A 23373-nucleotide genomic window follows, 5' to 3' on the forward strand; every position below is an offset into this window, starting at 1 on the left:
GTATCTGCAGATATTCTTCCCTCGGTAAAAATTTATAAAACTCTAGTAGAGAGAGATGTCTCCTTGAATATTTGATGAAGATTGTTATCTCCTTGTTCAAGTAATTCCATCTGAAAATTTTCAGAAACAGATTCAACGTCTACTTCAAAGGGTGAAGAAAGCATTGTAAAATAAGAATGTTGGTGATTAAAGTCTTGGAATTCTTAATTAAAGTCTTGGAATCTGTCTGAAAATTCCATCTTGAGTGGCTGGAGTTCATTTGCTAAGGAAGAGAAATCTGCTTGTCTATGCTGTGAATATTATGAAGTTAATACATGACACTAAAGAATACATGATATTTGGAAATTTCATAGACTTTGCGCACATAAATTATGTTAATAAATCATTCAATGAAATACAATAAAGCCGCTGGATTCCCTGTGCAGTGAAATCTCCTATTTCATTTTTTAAACATCCATTTTTACTTCCGACCAGGGAAGGTGCACCATTTGTTGCCAAACTATGAAGTTTTTTGAAATGACAGATTGAATTTTTTCATTATATTTTTCGCTTTATGAAAATATCTTCACTTGTTGTGGTTCCTTTCATCAATTCCAATCCAAGCATTTCTTCTGTAACATTAAAATCAGAATCTTGAACCATTGACCGTTAGCCTCTTTTTTTAGTATAAGTAAAAGTATTTGCTAAGATTACGTGGCCTGCTGAGTATTTACCTAGTAAGGATCTTAGAGATTGTATTAGCCATGATCTACCATTTTCAACAGTTAGGGATTTCAGAAATGGGGTCATGTTGGACCAGGCCCTTCTTCATGTTTTAGACTTGGAACTAAGGATGACCTAGATTCCTCAGAGGAGGAAACCTTACTGCAGGGTTCCTCAGAGGAGGCTTTGGTCTTCTGGAAAATGTAAGCCTCTGGGGACATCTCAATTACTGCTTTGCTGCCTAGGTCAGATCCAGGTCAGTGTTCTACTAAGCAGGTAGAGGCATCGATCTGCTCCCACTACAGTCAGCCCATTCAGCGTAGCCTGTCCAGGTAGTGTTGGCTTGCCATCGCCTTTCTTTCCGCTTCTGCCTGGAGATTCGGCTGGCTGGGCCTTGGGGTTTCCAACTTCCCAGAGATGGTCCAGTGGGAGCTCTTCCTTCCATTGCGAGTTCAGTATTTGTGGGTAGAAGGTTGGCCAGGGCACTAGCCACCCATTGAGATACTACCACTAGAAAGTTTTTGTGTCTCTTGACTGGTCATACAGTACTACATTGGATCCCTCTCTCTAGTTACAGCTCATTTTTCCTTTGCCTATACATAAACCAAATAGTTTGGCCTATTTTTTTCCACATTCTGCACTGTCCTTATACATCCAATAACACTGAGATTACCAAACAATTCTTCATTCAAGGGGTTAACTACGCACTGTAATTGTTCAGTGGCTACTTTCCTCTTTGTAACGGTAGAAGAGACTTTAGCTATGGTAAGCAGTTTTACTAGGACATTCCAAAACCAAACCATTGTTCTCTAGTCTTGGGTAGTGCCATAGTCTCTGTACCATGGCCTTCTACTGTCTTGGGTTAGAGTTCTCTTAGGTGAGGGCACACTATTCTATCTTATTTCTCTTCCTCTGTTTTTTTTAGTTTTTTATAGTTTATATATGAAAGATCTTATTTTAATGTTTTTACTGTTCTTAAAATATTTTATTTTGATTGTTTATTACTTCTCTTGTAAATTATTTTTTTCCTTATCACACTGGCTGGGTTTCCTTGCTGAAGCCCTTGGGCTTATACCTACTTGGACAGCGGTTGACTGAGAACGGTCTTTGCTTCCTTTAGTGGCGAAGAGACTTGTGACTTTGTGTGGTTCCCTGTCCTTGGACATGTTTGCCACCCACCTAAATCACAAATTCCTGGTGTATTGCTCTCCAGTCCCAGATGAGCTGCAGTGATGTTAGACGCATTTCAACACCCGTTGGATGGTCTAGACTTTTATGCCTTTCCACCATTCTGTCTGATTTGTCTGAGACTGAACAGAATCAGAACATCCAAGGGAGTCAGAGTAACGTTAGTGGCCCAAAGGTGGCAAGCAGCGGAGTAGTATTCCAACCTGCTGGAACTTATGGAAATACCAAGAGAACTTCCAGAATTGCCACAATAAGAAAATTACACGACAGTACATTGCCTGTCTCTTTACGGTTGGAGACTATCTAGTGTCTTCTCTGAAAGAAAGGCTTCTCAAGACCAGCTGCGAAACAGCTTTCTGGATTCCTCTGAATATCTTCTGCAGCAGTTTACCAGGCAAAGTAGAAAATCTGTGATTAGTGTCATAGAGGAATATTGCTCCTCTCAAGGCCACTATATTGCTCTTCTCAAGGCCACTATTCCCCTCATCGCAGACTGTAGCGTCTCAAGAACAAGAATGCCCTTTCAGTCACTGTGATAAAAGGCCAAGTCTTCAAACTGAAAGGTCGGGACCTCTCAGACCCTTGGGAACTGTCAGCATTGATAAGGAGTTTCGGGCAGTTTTGCCCTATTCGAGAACTTAAACCCCCCTCCAGTGATGTGATAAAGGTCCTACAGTCCTTAAATAAAGCTGCGTATGAACCTGTGCATAAAGCCTTTGACAAAGACCTTACCTTAAAGACAGACTTCTTCCTTACCTTATCTTCAGCCAAGAGAGTGAGTGAGCTGCATGGTATATCTCACCTTGTCACATTCCACAGGGTGGAGAGAAGTGTCTCCAAGCCCCCCCCCCTCCCCCCCTCCAGCACATGATATACATGGGTTTGCTGCAGCCCTACCATTCTGCAAAAAACGATCAGTAGCTAAAGTCTTGAAAGCAGGAGTCTGGAAGAGACAAACCATGTTTATGAACCACTATTTTTAAAGATTGCACACGTCCCTAGACACCTTTTCTATAGGACCCATTATTGCTGCACAAAAATTAGTCTAATTTAAGCTTTCAGGTGACAAATAACTGCTTCTATCTCAGGCATCAGTTACTTTATGCATTATAAGAGTGTTTATAAACTTAAAGGTGAATCCTGATTTTGATCGAACTTGAAGCCCTCACTTAAAATCTCCCTAATGCAGGTAAGAATGTCTTTTATTTGTTGACATATATTAATGATATATTGCATATATTTATATTAAAAGTGACTCAATATTCATATCACTTCACCTTGGTAAAGCTCTTTGGGACAGAACAGATGGCCCTGCCATGTAAAAGCCAGCTGCACTGTTCACAAATAATTCACTTTGATTTCTTGCTATTGCTATAGTAATTATATCTTGGGATAAAGGGCAGACTTTCTACAGTATGGAGACTTTCTCCCACCTAAGAAAGACTCCTCATTACATGACTCGGAAGCTTTTATCTGCGTAGGAATAAACTTCAAATTTTATACAAATTGTATTTTTCCCAGCTTTATAAACCCAAGTCATTTACCAAAGGTTCCTCCTCAGCCACTCATAAATCTTTAATCAGAAGACTATTGTAACTAGACGCTTGAGACAAACTTAGCCCGTCATGCACAGTGGCTACCCAGCAGCATAGCATGACGCTATCTACCAATTAATTTTTTTGTCTAGATATAGGAAACAAAATCAGAAGTAACCCCATTAAATAACTCTGGTTTTTATAGCTAGGAAAAATACAAATATTAGATTTGTAGAATTAGTAACTGTTTAGGGCCAAAATCCGACCTATGTCGAAAATCACCATGTTGGGTCTTTAGAAGCTAATTAACAATGTAGGGCTGGTTATGATATTTTACCTTGCAGCCTACTTTACCTCTACTTTATAGGTAGTAGGTTGACCTTGGCACCAGACACACGTTGAGAAACTACAACTAAAGAGTTACTGGGTCCTTTGACTGACCAGAAAGTATCACATAGGATCCCTCTCTCTGGTTTAGGCTCATTTTGTCTTTGTCTGCACATACACTGAATAGTCTGGCCTATTCTTACCACATTCTCTGTCCTCATACACCTGACAACACTGAGATTACCAAACAATTATTCTTCGCTCAAGAGGTTAACTAGTGCTATGTACTTGTTCATTAGCTACTTTCCTCTTGGTAAGGGTAGAAGATATGCTTTAGCTATGGTAAGCAGCTCTTTTAGGAGAAGGACTCTCCAAACTCAAACCATTATTCTCTGGTTTTGTGTAGTGCCATAGGCTCTCTACCATGGCCTTCCACTGTCTTGGATTAAAGTTCTCTTGCTAAGGGGGATTCTCGAGCATGCTTTTCCATCTTACTCTTCCTCTTGGTTTTTTTTTTTTTTTTTTTGTATTTATAGTTTACATGCAAAGAAGGTGATGAATGCAAGAGTTGATGGGAGAAGTACAAGAGGAAGGCCAAGGTTTGGGTGGATGGATGGAGTGAAGAAAGCTCTGGGTCTGGGTGATAGGAGGATAGATGTGAGAGAGGCAAGAGAGCGTGCTAGAAATAGGAATGAATGGCGAGCGATTGTGACTCAGTTCCGCTAGGCCCTGCTGCTTCCTCCAGTGCCTTAGATGACCGCGGAGGTAGCAGCAGTAGGGGATTCAGCGTTATGAAGCTTCATCTGTGGTATGTAACGGGGGAGGGTAGGCTGTGGAACCCTAGCAGTACCAGCTGAACTCGGTTGAGTCCCTTGTCAGGCTGGGGGGAACGTAGAGAGTAGAGGTCCCCTTTTTGTTTTTGTTTCATTTGTTGATGTCGGCTACCCCCCAAAATTGGGGGAAGTGCCTTGGTATATGTATGTATGTATATGCAAAGGATCTGATTTATTATTGTTACTGTTCTTGAAATATTTTATTCTCATTGTTTAGTCATCTCTTGTCGTTTACTTCCTTGTTTCCTTACCTCACTGGGCTATTTTTCCCTGTTGGAGCCCTTGGGCTTACAGCATCCTGCTTTTCCAACAAGAGTTATAGCCTAGTTTTGTAATAATAATAATACTCTTTATGACTGTGACTGTATGATAAAAAAAAATTTACTGTAATTGCTTCCTCCAGTTTCATCTTGCATTTTAAACGGTGCCATGACGAGATACCACATCAAACATCACATAATGCTCTAGACCTTCATCAACATTAATATAATAATTACTCAACACATTTTCAACCATATGGTATATGTTGGTCAGTGTCCAAAACAGTGCTAAAATTTCATTCCACATCCCATCACTTAACTTTCCGTTATTTTTGTGGGTATTCTTTCAGCGGCAGCTGGAGATAGCCATAGACTTTTAAGTTCGCGTTGGCAACCCTGCCTAACCGCTTAGCGGGTAGGCAAGGGGTGGCTGGGAGGTACCCAGCCGCCTTTATATATACTCTCACAGCAGTGAGATATCACTTTTTCTTTTGGCTCAGTAGTGATCGGACGTGTCTGCTCTCTTCCTCACTGTCATTGGACTCCTTAATTTGTTTGCTTTCTCTTTTCAGGTGTGCGTGTCCTTCTTCTGCGATCGCCTTCATCATGGGTACGTGTCCAGGGCAATAGGGTGCCGCTGCGGGACCTTCATGTCGTCATTGGACACCGACCCGCATTCTCTGTGTCCTGCCTGTCGAGGGCATCGTTGCGAGTAGGGCTCGCCCTGCGCAGAGTATAGGGAGTGGTTTGTCTCCAAATGGGAGAGGTTTGGAAGGCGCAGGTAGAAGGCTAAACGCAATCGTTCTCGCTCAAGGGCAAGTGGAATGCGTTCTTCTTCTTCTGGCACCCCCAAATCGCTTTCTAAAGCTCCTACTCGCGTGCGCTCTCTCGAGGGGCGCACGAGCAGGAACGCAGATCACTTATCTTCCGGGCAACCCCAAGGTACTGGGGGAGTTTTGCTTGCCTTAAAGGAGCACCTTCTCCTCCAGCCGCTGGCAAGCCTGTTTCCCTTGCAGATTTATTTCAGGTGTGGTCGTCCTTAGGAATTTCGGGACCCCCTTCGAAGGAGGAGCTGCAGCATCTTCTTCATCGTGGTGCCATAAAGTAACCTTCTCCGGAGCCGTCGACCTCTCACGCTCTGGAGATGTGCGAAGTCCATCTCTCGCCTTGCCCTAGTACTTCCATGCGAGGACGAGGTGATCATTAGCGTTCACCTCGCCACAACCTGGGACCTCGTCGTCCTTTAATCTGCATCCTTCTGTTTCTTCCTACAGGAACCCTTAGGTTGCAGATGATGATCTTCCAAAAGTCAGTGCAACTTCCATCAGCAGTACTGAGGGACGAGCATCACCATCGCCTCGCCCTTTGGGGACAATCGTAAGATCATAATGATCACAGGTCATCACGATCAGAGCGTTCTCCTAGTGGACGCTCGCGAGACCATAGGTCTTAACGCTTTCCTCGGAGACGTTCATCTTCACGAGGACGAGTCCCGCGATCACAATCTTCACGATTACGAAACAGGTATAGACCCAGGTCCAGACGCTCGCGCTCTAGGTCTTCTAGATCTAGATTACGGGTCCGGTACTCACATTTGCAGGGACGACACTCGGGATCACAAGGGCGGCGTTCGCGCTCGCAAGGTTATCGTTCGTGAGAGCGACGCGCACGCACGCAAGGCCGACGCTCTTGTTCGTGAGATAAGTACTCGTGATGTTCACGCCGGTCTGGAATGAGACCTAGATGCTCACGTTCACAAACATCATGATCATGAACAATGCGTTTGCGATCAGGGTATAAGCATTCCTCGTCTAGAGGTAGAGGTAGGCGCACCCGCAGCCCATCAGCGTGTAGCACCCTCAACCACCCATTGACCTTGGACCGAACCTGACGATGAGCTTGACCACTCTTCACCCAGGCGTCCAGCTAAACCCTAGGTGCCTTTCATGGCCTAGGGAGTCATGGCTAAGCGTTTGCCTGCGTGACACTTGGAGACGCATCCTGATGCGCAGCATTCTCCTAACAGAGTATTCCCTCTGCGAAGGCCTCCTCTAACGACTTCGTCGTTCGTAGTTGCTCCCTTGGGGCAGCAGGAAGTTGTTAGACCTTCCTCTTCATCGGTGGCTCCTAGTGCTCCTGTTGCACACGATGCGAGAGCGAATATCTTAATTTTGCGATCAAATCAGTAAATTTCCCGTGCATGTCGCGAGTGGAAGTGTCAGGATCGCGAGCAAGTGCGGACCCAGCATCTTCCGTGTCTTCCACCTCCAGCGGAAGATCTATACCCTTTCCAGAAGGGTTTCGGGACCCACCGAATAGGTTTGCGAACGTCCTGGCCTGCCTCCGCATCCTTGGGAACATATTCCTCCGTCTCAGAGGTTGTCTCCTATGCCGACTATTCAACCTTCTAGGGTTTCCCCTAGGCATCCCCAAGGTGAACCTAGCGACTCAGAGCTTCCTTCAAGGACATCGACCTTCATGGCCTATATCCAGAGGATGGTGAATTTGGATCCTGCGGTTCCACAACCAACGACTGTCTCAGTCAGGGAGCCCCCTTGGATAACTATGGAACCCTTGTCGAGTTCGTTGATTGAGGGTCAGGACCCTAGATGGAAGTCGATATCCGAGAAAGCTCGCAAATCACCTCCACCACAATCGCCAGCTCGTATTTGGCTCATTTTCTTTTTATTCCAGTAAAGGCAAAAGAGTTCATTACGAGGAAACAGAGGAGACAGAGGAGAAGCGTGACCCCTCCCCCCCGCTGATATCCTCCATCCTTGGACGAGTAGGGACTTAGGCTCGCCCAGGCAAATCAATATCCATCCCTTTAACCCTCAGGATATCGAGGTACTGCCTCTGGTCCAGCGTCTGGCTGCTGTTCCTCTTTCAGAGGGAAAGCCTTCTGCTCAGAAGGCCACAGTCTCGTCCAAGTCCCGAATGACCTCGCACGTTGCCCTCTTTAGAACGAGGAGGATCATACTGTGAGAAGGGAGCCAAAAGACTAAGACGAAGCTGAAGAACACCGCATCAAGGGCAGCTAGGGAGGCCGAGGCACAGCTGCATTCCGCGGTGGCGGGCCCATCCACTTCTTCAGTTGACGACCCTGACCTACTCCAGGCTCTGGACGTGAGCCTGGAGGTGGACGACCCCTTAGACTCAGAGGATGAATATCTTCCAAAGCCGGCCAGTCTGAACTATCACTCCAAACGAGAGGAAAGAATCGGAACATACCTTTTGGAAGGTCCTTGCCTGCATGATGGCCATTAACAGGCTATCGATTCCTGGTTTCACCATCCAGGATGGGAAGGAAATGGTTCTTTACACTCTCTTTGAGACCCAGAAGCCTTCCAGGTCCAGTGCAGCTTTGCCCTGGTCCAAAGGCCTAATGGCTGCTAAAAGGAAAGCTATCTCCTAGATAGCTGGAACTTCTAGTTCCTTGAGGGTGGGTTTATCCTCTCGGTCTCTGCTACTTCCTTTTGTTACAAAGGAGGTACTGCGAGATCGAAGGTGAACCACACTCCACCATGACCCTTGACCCTTCGATAGTCTGTCTTATGAAGGGCGTTCTCACTCAGACCCTCTCCTCTCTGTCAGCCTCACTTTCGGCACTTGAACTCCTAAACAAAGAGAGGCGCGAAGTATGCCTTGCAGGCTGCTTCATGGCTTTATCTATGGTTGGGATCTCTTGGCTTCACGGTTTGCTCCCACGTCTTGTCAAAGGAGTCGGCCAGGAAGACTGAGTCCTTCCTATTGTTAGGTGCTCGGACTCTTGAGTTCCTTTTGCACCACGTTGTCAACCTGTGGGCGAATGCCATACTCAAGAGGAGGGACACCATCGTAGGACGGTTCCACAAACAGGTGCCGTAAGTGGAGATCTCTTGGTTGAGGAACTCCACTCTCGAGGGTTCTTCTCTCTTTGTTCCTGAGGACATAGAGAGGGCTGCTGAGAGATGGAGGAAATCATCAAACGATTCTCTCCTCCATAGGGGCATGACATCTCGGTCCTATGATAGACCTTCCCAGTCTTCTCGGCCTCAGCAAGCTCCTTCTACCCAGTCAACTGCTAGGTCCTCGGGACCTGTTAGGGTGTCTAAGCAGCCCCTTCAACCCAAGGGACAGAAGGGCAACAAGTCCTTCAAAGGAAGGAAGGGAGGTAAGGTAATGGCATTCCTCACCACCTACCACCTGTGGTGGATGCCTACAGCTCCGCTGGCAGAGGTGGCATCTTCACAGGAGAGAACCCTGAACGGTCGAGGTGATCGCCCTAGGGTATCGTGTCCCATTCATTCAATCTCTCCCTCCTCTAACTCGGGATCCAGTGCATCTCAGCTTCTATGCGAAGGTATCCGCAAAGGAGCTGGCCCTCAGGGCCGAAGTCCAGACCATGCTGCAGAAGGGTCCTCTCCAAGAAATAGTGGACGGGTCTCCAGACTTTGTCAGATCTTTCTGGTGAAAATGACGACAGGCTGGAGACCAGCCATCTTTCGCCTCTGAACAAGCCTGTCCGACAGACCCGGTTCAGAATGGAGACAGCAGACACGGTCATTCAAGCTGTACGTACCGGGGACTTCATGTGCACACTGGATCTGAAGTTCGCTTACTTCCAGATCCCAGTACATCCGTCTTCAAGGAAGTACTTGCAGTTCGTTCACGAAGGAAAGAGTTACCAGTTCAAGGTCCTTTGTTTCGGTCTGGCGACAGCCCTTCAGGTGTTTACCAGAGTGTTCGCCCTGGTGTCATCTTGGGCTCACAATAAACAGAATCCATCTTCTCAGATATCTAGACAACAGGCTGGTCCTAGCAGACTTGGAGGCGACTGTTCTGCGTCACAGAGACAGTTTTGTCAGGACCTCGGGGTCCTGATAAATCGTGAGAAGTCCTCACTGCAACCTTCACAGAGACTCGTATACAGTACATTGGAATAGACACCGTCCTAAACAAGGTCTTCCCATCAGATGAAAGAGTAAGGTTGCAGGAAGCGGCTGCTCCCTTCTCCAGGAAAGTTCTACCGGCCTCCTGTTGGCAGAGTCTGATAGGCCATCTAACCTCTCTCTCATCCGTCTGGTTCCAAACGGCCGTCTAAGGATAAGATCCTTGCAATGGCAGCTGAAGTCCATGTGGAGTCAGCACTCCCACCCACCAGACACCCAAGTTCCGATAACTCGGGAACAGGTGACGGATATGAGTTGGTGGTTGGCAGACGAAAACCTTAGGATAGGCCGGACCCTTCTCGTCCCTAATCCAGATTTGATGCTCTTCACAGATGCCTCAAAAGAAGGGTAGGGAGCTCACCTGGTGCACCATACGATCTCCGGCCTTTGGTCAGAATCAGGAATGTACCAGCACATAAATCTGTTAGAGATGAGGGTAGCCTACCTAGTTCTTCATCAGTTCCAACAGTTGCTGGCAGGTTGCTCAGTGGTGTTGATGAGCGACAACACCACAGCAGTGGCTTACATAAACAAACAGTACCTTTTCGCAGCCTCTATGCCATCTTCTAGTAAAGATCCTCAGTTGGTCAGAACATTCGGTGGTTCTATCGGCTCGCTTTATTCCCGGAAAGAGGAATGTACGTGCGGACAATCTGAACAGAGCGACTCAGATGGTTGGCCCCGAATGGTGTTTGAATCTCCAGATGGTCTGCAAAGTCCTGACTTTGTGGGGTTCCCCCGACTGTAGACCTGTTCGCAACATCTCTTAACTGTAAACTTCCGCTGTACTGTTCTCCAGTCCCGGACCCTCAGGCTCTCTGGCAAGATCCATTTCAACAACGGTGGGACAATATCGCCGTGTACGCCTTTCCTCCATTTTGTCTAGTGAGAAGACTGCTCAACAAGACCAGAGCATCCAAAGATCTATGGTTTCATGCATTGGTTCCTAGACCTCCTGCAACTTCTTGTAGATCATCCACGAGAACTCCCTCCACGGCCAGATCTGCTCAAACAGCCACACACAAACATCTTCCACAAGACCGTGAAGTCACTTCGTTTTCACGCGTGAAGACTATCTAGCGTCTCCCCACTCAGAAAGGCTTTTCACGACAAGTTGTGGACCGAACGTCCGGACATTTGCGTAGGTCCTCAACTTGGTCTACAAGGCCAAGTGGAGTCTTCTGTGGTCGGTGTCGTGGAAAGCATACCTCTCCACTCGAAGCCACTATACCAGTCATAGCGGAGTTTCATGTATACCTTCGGGAGGAAAAGCTCCTTTTAGTATCGGCTATTAAAGGCTATCGCTCAGCCTTGACCCTCGCCTTCTGGCTGAAAGGAGTCGACATTTCCTCTTCGTTAGAGCTTTCTCTACTCATACGGAGTTATGAGATCACTTGCCCCAAGTCAGAGATCAGGCCTCCTCCATGGAACGTGGTTCGTGTACTGAGGTCCCTATAAAGGCCCCCATACGAACTATTACGCCATGCAACTGACCGAAATCTCATGTGAAGACTGTTTTCCTGCTCACTTTAGCCTCGGCAAAGAGAGTCGGTGAACTTCATGGCCTCTCCAAATTTGCCCATTCAAGGGGAAGGGGGGGGGAGTGATGCTCAGCTTTGTCCCAGAGTTCATTGCTTAGACTCAAATTCGGGGGATACTGGACCTTAGATTCGGGCCCTTTCAGATTAAGTGTCTTTGGTCTGTAACCAACAACCATGATCAGTTGTTACTTTGCCCAGTGAGGAGTTTGATAATATCTTAAACGCACTGCAACAACACGGCCGAGACTAACATCATCGTTTGTTAGTTCCTGTAAAGTAAAGAGGAGGATCACGAAGAACACAGTGTCCTGGAGACGCCAGGTGATCGAAGAGCCCTGGCTCCAGATCCTCCTCAAGCTCGCCGACCTAGAGCTCATGACGTCGGGGGAATTAGTACTTGACTGGCTTTCAAACACAACTTTAACGTTTCGCAGTGCCTCCAGGCTGGTGTGTGGATAAGACAACCACATTCACAGCACATTACCTCAAAGATGTGACCCACAGGAGGCTCAATACTTTGACTATCGGTCCTGTGGTGGCTGCTCAACAGGTAGTTTAGCATACCTCAGGCTCCTTATTGAACAAGTAGCAGTTGGTTGAAGGTATTGGTTACCCAGGTTAAGACTGGGATGAATGAGAAGAATGTCTGGCTTTCCTTCCTTTATCTTCCCCTCCCCTGGGGTACAGCTCCATGGGTCCCTCCGCAATCTGGCTTCAACCTCTGCAGGTAATTATCACATCCCTTGTTTAGCTTAGTATAAGTTTTATTTATATTGTCCATGTCCCCATTGCTTCTGCAAGGGAACAATGGGTAAGTCTGGTTGTTTTTTCTCAGACATTTTCATACAAATAACCTCTATTTTACTAATTTGCACAGTCCGCGAACATACTCGCTTTGTATATTTCAGCGAGGTGTCAAAGTTTTCCCTAGATCACATATACTGTAATAGGCAAAACCGGGTCAATGTCCATGCCAGATCTAGGACTTCCACCCACCTAAGAGCGAGTCATCCACATAAATAACAGGTTTGTTAGTAGGGGACTGGAGTTATTTATATAAATTGGCCTGCCATCACCTATCCCCCAGAAGCCCTGCCTGCAATAAAAAGTGATGTGTCACCCTGCTGTGAGAGTATATATAGAGGTGGCTGGGTACCTCCCAGCCATCCCCTGCCTACCCACTAGGTGGTTAGGCAGGGTTGCCACCTCGTACTTAACAGTCTAATGGCTACCTCCAGCTGCCACAGAAAGAATATCTACATAAATAACTCCAGGTTTGTGATAGAGAAAATATAAATCATCTCCAAATTTGTCATATTTTGGCTATATTGTCTAGCACTGGGACCTTTGAGGCCATACCCAAGTGCATCCAGGATAGATAAAAGAAGAGATTGGACAGGAAGATGGAAGCAAGACTGGAGGTAAAGTAGAAGGTTATAAAAGCAAGTACTGCGGGGGAACGAATGCTGCAAAAACCCTAATTGATGCCTACATTGCACCACTGGGGTGCTTTGATTACACTACCGTTATGAGGCATCTCACCATTGAGCATTCTTCAGCCTAAATGCTATAAATCAGTATCATACAAAATAATCTCTTCAACATCAAAAGCAATCTTGTACCTATTAATTAGCCAGTAACATTATTCTTAAAATTTCCCTTTAACATTCAAGGTAATTTAAAGTCGCACAGTATCTTGAATTTTTTTATTTTATGATAAAAGTCACACCATCTTGCAATTTGTGTGCTAAACCCAAAAATAATTATGGTCAGTGCACACAGATTGAACCCATATCTATCATCCAGTGTCTACATGTTCAAAATCATTCTTAACATAACAAAAGATTTGTCTCACTTCATTTGCAATACTGTCAGGTGATGGATTTATTTAAAGTAATGCCAAAATTAAAATTTTAAAATACATGAACTTCAAAATATTGTTCTCACTATGTCATGTCATGAAAACCTCAAATGATTCACATTAGTGTATAAAGAAAACCTAAAAGAATCTCACAAATATACAAATTCCTAAATATAACAACTGTATACCAGATACAGTAATACTCTAAACATAAAAGGGAATAGAAAAGTATAAAGAACATTTTACTTTGCAGGAGTAAGCAATAAGGGACAAGCCAAACACTTTATAAAAAGAAAACATGTTTTGAAGGTTCTGAAAATTAACAGAGGAAAAAAATAAACTTTACTTATATCGCAAATAAAAAATCAAGTTTAATAAAAATCATTTGGGATTTCCAACCACAGACGAAGGAAGCATTTCTCCTCTTGAAATGTAAGATTCCACATGACTAATAAGTCTAAATTGAAAAATATAAAATTTTACCTTGGACTAAATTAAATTCTTCACACAACTTTCACTTGATGACAAGGAACATCGTATTTTTCAGGATAAATGGTACCGAGTACACAAAAAGCCTCAACTCTTGTGGAAAAAAAAAGCAAATAAATATCTCTGCTTTGAAAACAATGGCCTACTTTAATCACAATTCTCAAAAGAAAATTATTCCTAATACAAAAATTGTGTAAATACTATATACTAATATAGAGCACACCAACAATATAAACTTTATCACAGATAAACCAACTGTGTGAGGAACACTAAAATCCATTGTCATTGTTATTTCAGGCCACATTAACCATTTTAACAAACCCTCTTAAGGATACGCAAGACTGGTATGTTATTGCATTATTTGCTGGCTTTTTAAACAGCCCCTCTAAGGCTGGAAAAACATAACAGCACAATGCAATTCTTTGATTAAGGACAAGATTTAAGATTCATTCTTCAATGTAGCTTAGTAATATCATAAGTATCTGCTCAATCCCTTGTACAATGCATATTTTCAATAATAGTTTTAACCTTTTGACATAGGGAGCATAAACAGAAAGCCCCTTTTTATCTAGGAAAGGAAATATCTAAAATTGAAGAGCATAGGGAATACGGTGCATATACTATGACATGTATCCATAATGAATCCAAAAAGACAACACTGAATACACAATTTGCAAATGTAGTGTCATTCTTAGCACGGCATCATCACACCACTTAGATTCAAGACATCCAAAGCACCTGCTGCACTCCTTATATTGCTGCTGAATAGGAGTCTTTAATTTCCTGAATATCACTGCTGCCATGGACAACTTGAGACTGGCACCCATTAATTCTCACTGCTTCAAATAATCCTCAAGCCTTCACACTTTGGTCAAAAGAATTTCTGCACAGCAGTAAAATAAAAATAATGGTCATTGTGGTAAATGATTTTAGAAATCTGATACTAAAATTTTTGACATTGGTAATGAAAAAATTAAGATATGGTTTTCAAACCTTTTTAAATCCTGATAACTTTACTGTCCCAGTTTACCTTTAACCAGCTAAGGCAAACTCGCTGTGCCACATAGGACCAAATTCACGAATCCGGTTGAATTACTTGGTCACACTACTGTCTACCATTTCTGGATTAAACTGAAATCACCAGCACATAGCCAAATTCCCTTGACCTTTAGAGTAAAGATTTCTAGAAAACATGGGAAGCCTGATGCAAGGAATGCGAATCCCAATCACGACGTGACAGTCACAAGCTGGGAGGGTCACTTACATTATAATGCCACTTGGAGGTGATGTCATTCATCACCATATCAACAATGGCTACAAATGCCTTTACTCAAATGTAAAGATAGATCTGTATATATATATCAGTGTATATACATGTATACTGTACACATGCTTATCTATTAAATCTATGTACAATAAGCTGGATATTCCTACTGCAGCTATATACATTAAGGATCAGTGATGGTCAACAAATTGTGACAGTCGAGGATGTAAGACTGCTTTATATGAAAGGCCATGTCTTCGAAGTGCTGCAGCAGCTAGGCACTGTAGCGATGTGTGCTGTAAAGGGTTAATTAATTGATGAATCCTTTGTCCACGTGAAGCCCGGAGAGTACCAAAACTTTGACCCGATTTATTAAGAGTATCTAAATGAGCACCGGCAAGGAGAAGAGCATTCAATATTTCCCTACGACACTGTTTATTACCTGCAAGGGTATGGAGAGGCGTATTACCCTGATGATCTGTCGTGCATGGATTCGCACCAACTTCCAGCAAAAGATTTACAACTTCCATACTAGGAAAAGTGCAAATAGGAAATCTGCCGACTGTTGCAGAAGAATCTCTTGAACAAGCTAAATGTAAAGGTGTTACTCCTCCTGACCCTCTAGGATTCAGTTGAACTAGTTCATACACAGCTTTTCTCATTGTATATCGCTGAAGAGCAGATAAACCTGGACCTAATTTCGTTAGCAAACATACTAAATGCATTGTTATAACTAAAGTACGATGGAAGTAAGTGGTATCTCTCTCACCTCCACTGGCTAATATACTACCACATCCATTGACTTTATTCAGCTGAGACATTCCAATTTCAACTTCTCTCATACATTTTTCAAAAACACGCATCATATCACAGAAATTTACCACTGGTACCCTTCTGCCACGATTCTTGGCTTCACTCATCATAAAAGAAAATAATTCTGCAAATGATACAAAGGAACTCTGTGTCATTGGACTCAATGGTTCTAGAATTTTCTGCTGCATATCTAGAGCATACATCCAAAGCGTTATACATCTATCAAAATTACCAGTATCTGCATATACAGCACCTCTGTATCTTATATAGTAACTTGTGTCAGGGTGGGCAGGTCCTAATATTCTTTCTCTTACAAGAAGTGCTTGCATTCTCATTTCATCAGGATCTGAAATTATTTCTTCTAATTGTTGTAATGTCATAACTTCTACTGAATTTTCATATGCAGCAATTGGTGACTGTTGTACTGGTTTAGGATAAATTATTATGCCATTATCATATCTGAAAAGAAAAACAATAATTAAAAAACAACCCATGATGGTAAGAAACAAAATTTTATTTTCTTATTTTTTGGAGGCAGCTTACTGACTCACAGGTACGCATCAAATATAAAATTTTATTAAAACTATTTACTTTGACGAATCTTACCAGCGAGTCATATAAGCCATGTGACCCAAAGGTATATATAAAACTTTGATTTTTAACAAACTTTTCCTATTAGATTTTACAATATATATATATATATATATATATATATATATATATATATATATATATATATATATATATATATATATATATATATATATATATATATATATATATATATATATATATATATATATATATATATATATATATATATATATATATATATATATATATATATATATATATATATATATATATTATATATATATATATATATATATATATATATATATATATATATATATATATATATATATATATATATATATATATATATATATATATATATATATATATATATATATATATATATATATATATATATATATATATATATATATATATATATATATATATATATATATATATATATATATATATATATATATATATATATATATATATATATATATATATATATATATATATATATATATATATATATATATATATATATATATATATATATATATATATATATATGTATATATATTTTAAACTTCATGCACAACCTTAATCAACTTGGCTAGCAAGACTTTCTGCAGCCTTAGGATTAACACAAAGGCAGCACTAAAACTCAAGGCCAATTATACAAACTTTGTAACCACAATCAAGAGATTTCTGTACAGCATTGGAAATAGTTAGATCACATGTTCCCCTTCACATGTACCAGTTTTGTGAAATCCAAACTGCAAATTAGGGAGAAGATTACTGACAGCATAGCTATCTAGACATTTAGCCAAAAGACATACAAAAACTTTAGACAATACAAGACTTGCAGAAATAGGACAGTAATCAAGAGGGCTAGAGCTACCCCGAACATAATTACCCCAGAGTAACATTACCAATTTCCAAAAAGTGAAAAAAGAACCTCTTCTTGCTAACTAATGGAGAAATAACAGACTACTTAAAAGCTAAGAAATTATAATAACAATGAAAAAAAAAAAAAAAGTGTACTCCTCCATAAGCATCAAGGTCCAGTAAATTCACAAATTCTCAGTAATTTGTATTTTTCCTAACAGTACTTACCTCGAACTACTTTCTTAGGAGTATCTGGGATCTCCTCCCAACCGACCAGAGTTTTGTGTAACTTACCCTAGTCCCGTTTTCTATGAGGGGTAACCTCAGGTGGAGTGATACACGCCCTGAGGCTAACCCCAGGTCAGAGAGCATGCTTGCTCAGGTCTCGATCTCCAGTAAGTTCTTGATAGCAAGGCACTCGGGGTAGGATGGGCGGGCCATTACCCAAAAGTAGTTCGAGGTAAGTACTGTTAGGAAAAATACAAATTACTTAGAATTTGTTATTTGTTCCAACAGGGAGTACTTACCTCGAACTACTTTCTTAGGAGACTTGTACCTAAGAGGTGGGAGTGTCCTTCAGGACCTAGAGACTGTGACGAGAATAGAAGAGGAACCTAGGTAGGAGACTAGGTTCTGCTGATCTCAAAGAAAACACGAGAAAATAGGGAAAACTACGCAAAAATCCATCTTAGTGTCTAAGTAACTCACTTCTACAAGAATCCTAGGAGACATGTCCTTCCAATGATAGTGTATCTCATGGCAGTTTCAGGGGGCTACCAGAGTCATTTCCAGTAAGGAAATAGGGGAAGGAAGAACAAGGGGGCTCAGGAAGGAACCTGTGTCTCTTGGACTTACTACCCGCAGTTACCACTGGGGCTACACCTTTAAACCGTTTGGAGCGCGGAAATGACGGGACCGAGCGAGAACCTGCCCAGGGACTTTCTCGAGTAGTCCTTCAAGTAGTGAGCCGTAAAGGTCGACTGGTTAGACCAAGTACCTGCCCTCAGGATTTGGCCCACTGCCATGTTTTCTCAAACGCCAAAGAAGTATTTAGACCCCTAAATACCGTGGGGTCTGGGCTTTCCTGGAAAGGGGACCCCTGCACTACTGTAGGGCCTGACGATCACTTGCCTTATCCAGAAGGAGAAAGTGTTCTTGGAGACTGGCTTTTTCACAGTCCCGAGGAAAATGAACAGACTCTTGATCTCGGGATGAAGTCTAGCTGTCCTCTCTAAATACTGCAAGTCCCTCGGGTTGTCCGAGCGAGGGATAGCTGGAACTGAGAACCCTTCAACTTTGGGGTCCCAAACAGCTGGATTCTGAGTCTTGGCTACGAAGGAGGGTAAGAATCTGAAAGTAGTTTCTCGCCAGCCCTTCGAGTGCGAGATCTCGTACGACAGACCAAGAATCTCACCTGCTCTTTGCTGATGCCAGAGCTAAACGAAAGACTGCCTTGAAGGTGAGCTCCTTGTCTAGAATGTCTTTTAGAGGCTCGAAGGGAGGTTCCAAAAGCATCTTCAAGTACCCTAGCCACATCCCCCTGGGGCACTCTAATGGCTTGGGGGGAAAACGACTGCTCGAAGCTCTTGAAGAGCGTCGAGATCTACCTGGAGGCACGCAGGTCTATGTCCTTCAGGAGGAAGACTTGGGATGGACATGCCCACTTCGTCCCTGAGATAGACCAGGAAGTCTGCTATCTCGTGAATGGAGGCCCCTAACGGCCTGATGTTCTTCGAGGAGCACCCCTTAGAAAAGGTAGCCCACTACGCCTGGTACACCTCGACTGACAAACGCCTCAGGTACCCTGACATCCTTGATGCCGTCCTCGACGGAAATCCTTCCTTTTTCAGGAGACGCTCGATAACCTCCACGCGTGAAGGAGGGACCAAGGGTTTTCATGGAACCTCTGGAAGTGAGGCTGCCGGAGAAGGTCTGGTCTGTCTGGAAGTGGCCCAGGTGGAAGGCGTGCCAGTTCCTTTAGATCCGCGAACCACTCTCTCTCTGGCCACCAGGGCACTACCAAAGTCACCCACAGGTTGGCCGTGCGTCTCATTGGAAGTCGTCCTCGAACGCTACTGCTGGATCTAGTACAGGAAAACAAAACACGGGGAGCTGTGCGTTTAGTCTCGTGGCGAAGAGGTCTATCACCGGCGAGCCCCAATTCAGGGAGAGGGTTTTGACCACTTCTGGGTATAGGGACCACTCAGGCCCTACCACTTGACCCATCCTGTTGAGGCCGTCGGCCAGGACGTTCCTCTTCCCCGGAGAGAACCTGGCTGAAAAATTGATTTGTTCCACTTCAGCCCATTCTAGGAACTCCATCGTGAGACTGCACCGTTCCTTCAACTTCAGTCCTCCTTGCTCTTTCACGTAGGCCACCACCGTGGCGTTGTCGCACCCTGGAGCCACGGAGCTTCCCCGGGGTAGATGGACGAATTCTAGGCACGCTCTTTGTACGGTCCTCATCTCCAGCACGTATATGTGCAGGTTCGTCTCCTCGACTTCCCATTTACCTTTTGCCGTTTTGTCGAGAAGATGGGCACCCCAGCTCTCCTTGGATACGTCCATGAACAGGAGCATCTCCGGAGCGTCGGTAGCAAAGGGTATTCCCTTGAGGGTGTTCGTTCCGATTGCCACCACCCCAGGACTTCCTTCGTCTCCGGGGACACCAGGACTATCTTGTGCGGGGAGTCCTATCAGTCTTTGCTAGTCCTTGGCTCTCCTGGGCTGGCCCGACAGGAAGGGCTAGGGTGCCCAGTTTCTCCGCGGAGGGGAAGGCCCTTGCCATCCGGGAGTCTAGAACCAACCCTAGATAGGTCATCCTGGTGGAGGAAATCAGCCGGGACTTCTCCAGGCTGATGATGATACTCAAAACGTTGCAGAAGTGCAGGAGCTTCTCGCCTTGCTCCCTCAGTACTTCCTCTGAGACTGAAAGCAACAACCAGTCATCTAGGTACCGAATCTGGCGGACGTCATGTTCGTGGGCCCAGCCTGAAACTGTGGCGAAGACCTTCGTGAAGCCCTGAGAGCTGTCGACAGTCCGAAGCATAGGGTTTTGAACTGCAACGTTTTGGTACTCCATTTTACCCTTAGGAACCTCCTGTTGGAGGGATGAACAGGAACCTGGAAGTAGACATCTTTGAGGCCTATGGACCTCATGAAGTCCTCCTCATTCAAGGTCGCTAGGACCGACTTCGGAGTGTCCATCTTGGAGTCGGTGTTGCACACGAATTGTTGAGGGCTGAAAGGTCTATGACCGGTCTCCAGAACCCTGTCGCCTTCTCCACCAGAAAGAGCCTGTTGTAGAACCCTGGACTCGGTTTCTTGACTGGTTCTACTGCCCCTTTTGCCAGCATTGCCGAGCCTTCTTCCTGCAATACTGCTACTCTCAAGGGGTCCTTGGGTGCCAACCACTCCGCCTGTTGATCTGGGATCCGAGGTGGGTGTCCGCTAGGAAGGGAAGCCTGTACCCCTCCTTTAGTACTGCTACGGTCCACGGATCCACTCCGTGGTCCCGCCATGCTTGCCAAGATCGTTCGAAGCATCCCCCCACCTGAGGCGCCGGCAGGAGTAGGGGGCCTCCTCCTCCTAACTCCTTCGAGAGCCGCGGCCTGAACACCCTCTCCTGGAGCCCGAGTAGGAGGGTCTGAAGGCTAAGTGAGGAGACGAAGCTCCCCTACGGGGGGCAAGGCAAGGGAAAGATTACGTGTGCCAACTTCTACATCCGACGGGCGGACGGAGCCGAAGAGGCACTAGGCAAAGGTGCGGGGGTCTCTCTCCAGCGGCCACTGAGGCAGCCACTGGAGAGGCAATAGCCCCTTTCGACCCGCTAGGGAGAAAACCACTTTGCCTTCGTCACGGATGGAGCCGTCAGGAACGGGGGTAGCCGTCATGGGTCTACCCCCTCCCGGGGAAATCCGTGGGGTTTAAGTACCCTGCCATGTCAGCGCCCGACTCCGATGCTTGGATGGGGCAGGCCGGGACGATGGCACGGGTGGCTCCATCACGGATGGAGCCGCTGGGACGGAGGTAGCCGTCATGGGTGTGTCAGCGGCCAACTCCAATGCTTGGATGGGGCTGGCCGGGACGATGGAGCGGCTATCTCCATCACGGATGAAGCCACTGGGACGGAGGTAGCCGTCATGGGTCTACCCCCTCCCGGGGAAATCCGTGGGGTTTAAGTACCCTGCCATGTCAGCGGGCGCCTCCGATGCTTGGATGGGGCTGGCCGGGACGATGGCACGGCTGGCTCCATCACGGATGGAGCTGCCGGGACGGAGGTAGCCGTCATGGGTGTGTCAGCGGCCACCTCCAATGTTTGGATGGGGCTGGCCGGGACGATGGAGCGGCTATCTCCATCACGGATGAAGCCACTGGGACGGAGGTAGCCGTCATGGGTCTACCCCTCCCGAGGAAATCCGTAGGGTTTAAGTACCCTGCCATGTCACCGGCCGCCTCCGATGCTTGGATGGGGCTGGCCGGGACGATGTCACGGCTGGCTCCATCACGGATGGAGTCGCCGGTACGGAGGTAGCCATCATGGGTGTGTCAGCGGCCACCTCCAATGCTTGGATAGGGCTGGCCGGGACGATGGAGCGGCTATCTCCATCACGGATGAAGCCACTGGGACGGAGGTAGCCGTCATGGGTCTACCCCCTCCCGGGGAATCCGTGGGGTGCGAGTACCCTGGTATACCAGCGGTTGACCACGAAGCCTGAATGGAGCTGTCGTGGTGCCGGGTATGGATGCCATGCTGCCGGGTCGAGCCAGCGGCCACCTCCGCTGGACGGATGGAGCTCCTGCGGAGATCCATGGAGCCGCGGGCTTCCCCGTGCTGGCTGGTTGGTTCCTTCGTTCAGGGCGGGCCATCGAAGAACCGGAGGCCGGGACAAGGCTGCTAGTCCGAAGGGGCGACTCTCTCCGCTGGGCGGGAGAAGTCGGAACCTTCGCGGGCTTATGCCTGTTGACCGAGACCTGGCTGTCAAAGTCTTGGAGGCTGGGACACGGCTGCCAGACCGAAGGGGCGACTCTTTGCTGAGCGGAAGGAGTTGGAACCCTCGCGGACTTATGCCAGTCTGCCAGAGCTTGCTGTAGGGTCGCCGGGGTTCACGTCGAAGGACGGGCATCGCCGTCGGAACGGGGGCCTCCCTCCTGGGTCCAACAACTCTTCCGGAGGTTCTCGTATCTGCGGGCCTGCCCGTTGAGGAAAGCCGAGGGCTGCGCTCGTGACGAGCTAGATGGCCTTTGGAGGTCAGGACTTGGCTGCCAGACCGAAGGGGCGACTCCCTCCGCTGGGCGGATGGAGACGGAACCTTCGCGGACTTACGCCTGACAACTGGAACCTGCCATGATGAGTCCCTCCGTCGGGCGCCGCTGCTGCCAGAGGAGTATCTATCCGGGGAGCTCGTCCTCGGACGCCAACTTGAAGGGCCCGGCGCCACAGCTAGCTCCAGCAGCCTGTCGAGGTGAACCACCACCCACTCACTGCTCTTGGGGGATCTTGAGCGCCGACTCTCGTGGCACGACCTCGAGGGGGAGCGAGAACGCGACAACTTCTTGCGGGACTTCTCCCTTCGTCTCCTGAGCTTCCTGGGGGGTCCCACGGCGGAGAAGGCTCCTTCTCGGCGACGGCCTCGGCTGCAGAAGTGACTGAAAAACACGCCAACTGGAGAAGGATTAGGGACATTTTCCCCCCACATGGAGTCATCAGGGGAGACGTGGCCTGCTTGCACCAGGACTCTGTCTCCCATACACACTCCCGCCCCTCCCTCAGGCTCCTCACTCGTCTGGAACGACACCACAACCCCACTATCCTGAAGATCAGACTCTTGGGGAAGGGACGCGGGCCTCTTCCCCGCAACGGACTTACCTCGTCCCCTACTCTGGGTAGGGGAGGGTGGTAGGGAAGCTCTGTCAGACGAGACGCCCAGCAAAGCAAGGGAGAAAGGGACGCTAGACTTCTTAGGCGACCTCTTCGTCGCCTACTTCTTCTTGGTGCTATACCGCACCCACTCAGACTCCTGGGGAAGAGCAATGGGCCTCTTCCCCACAACTGACTTACCTCGTCCCCTACTCTGGGTAGGGGAAGGTGGCTGAGAAGCTCCATTCAACGAGGCATCGGGAGAAGTAAGCGGCGAGGAGAGGCTCGTCTTCCTATGT

The 23373-nt window shown here is 46.1% G+C and overlaps 2 protein-coding genes across 3 annotated transcripts in view; one reads left to right on the top strand and one right to left on the bottom strand.

The window, feature by feature from the left end:
* Positions 1-23373, top strand: part of LOC137650070 (uncharacterized) — a 640515-nt gene that overhangs the window by 227467 nt on the left and 389675 nt on the right. The window lies entirely within an intron of this gene.
* Positions 13009-23373, bottom strand: part of LOC137650061 (protein fem-1 homolog C-like) — a 169598-nt gene continuing 159233 nt past the window's right edge. For both annotated transcript variants that reach the window (XM_068383118.1, XM_068383109.1), the window contains one exon: positions 13009-16203. In XM_068383118.1, coding sequence (XP_068239219.1) covers positions 15123-16203 — 1081 coding nt within the window. In that variant the 3' untranslated portion in view covers positions 13009-15122. The remainder of the gene's footprint in view (positions 16204-23373) is intronic.

The sequence above is a fragment of the Palaemon carinicauda genome, chromosome 1 (assembly GCF_036898095.1).
Source record: "Palaemon carinicauda isolate YSFRI2023 chromosome 1, ASM3689809v2, whole genome shotgun sequence".
Classification (NCBI taxonomy): Eukaryota; Metazoa; Arthropoda; class Malacostraca; order Decapoda; family Palaemonidae; genus Palaemon; species Palaemon carinicauda.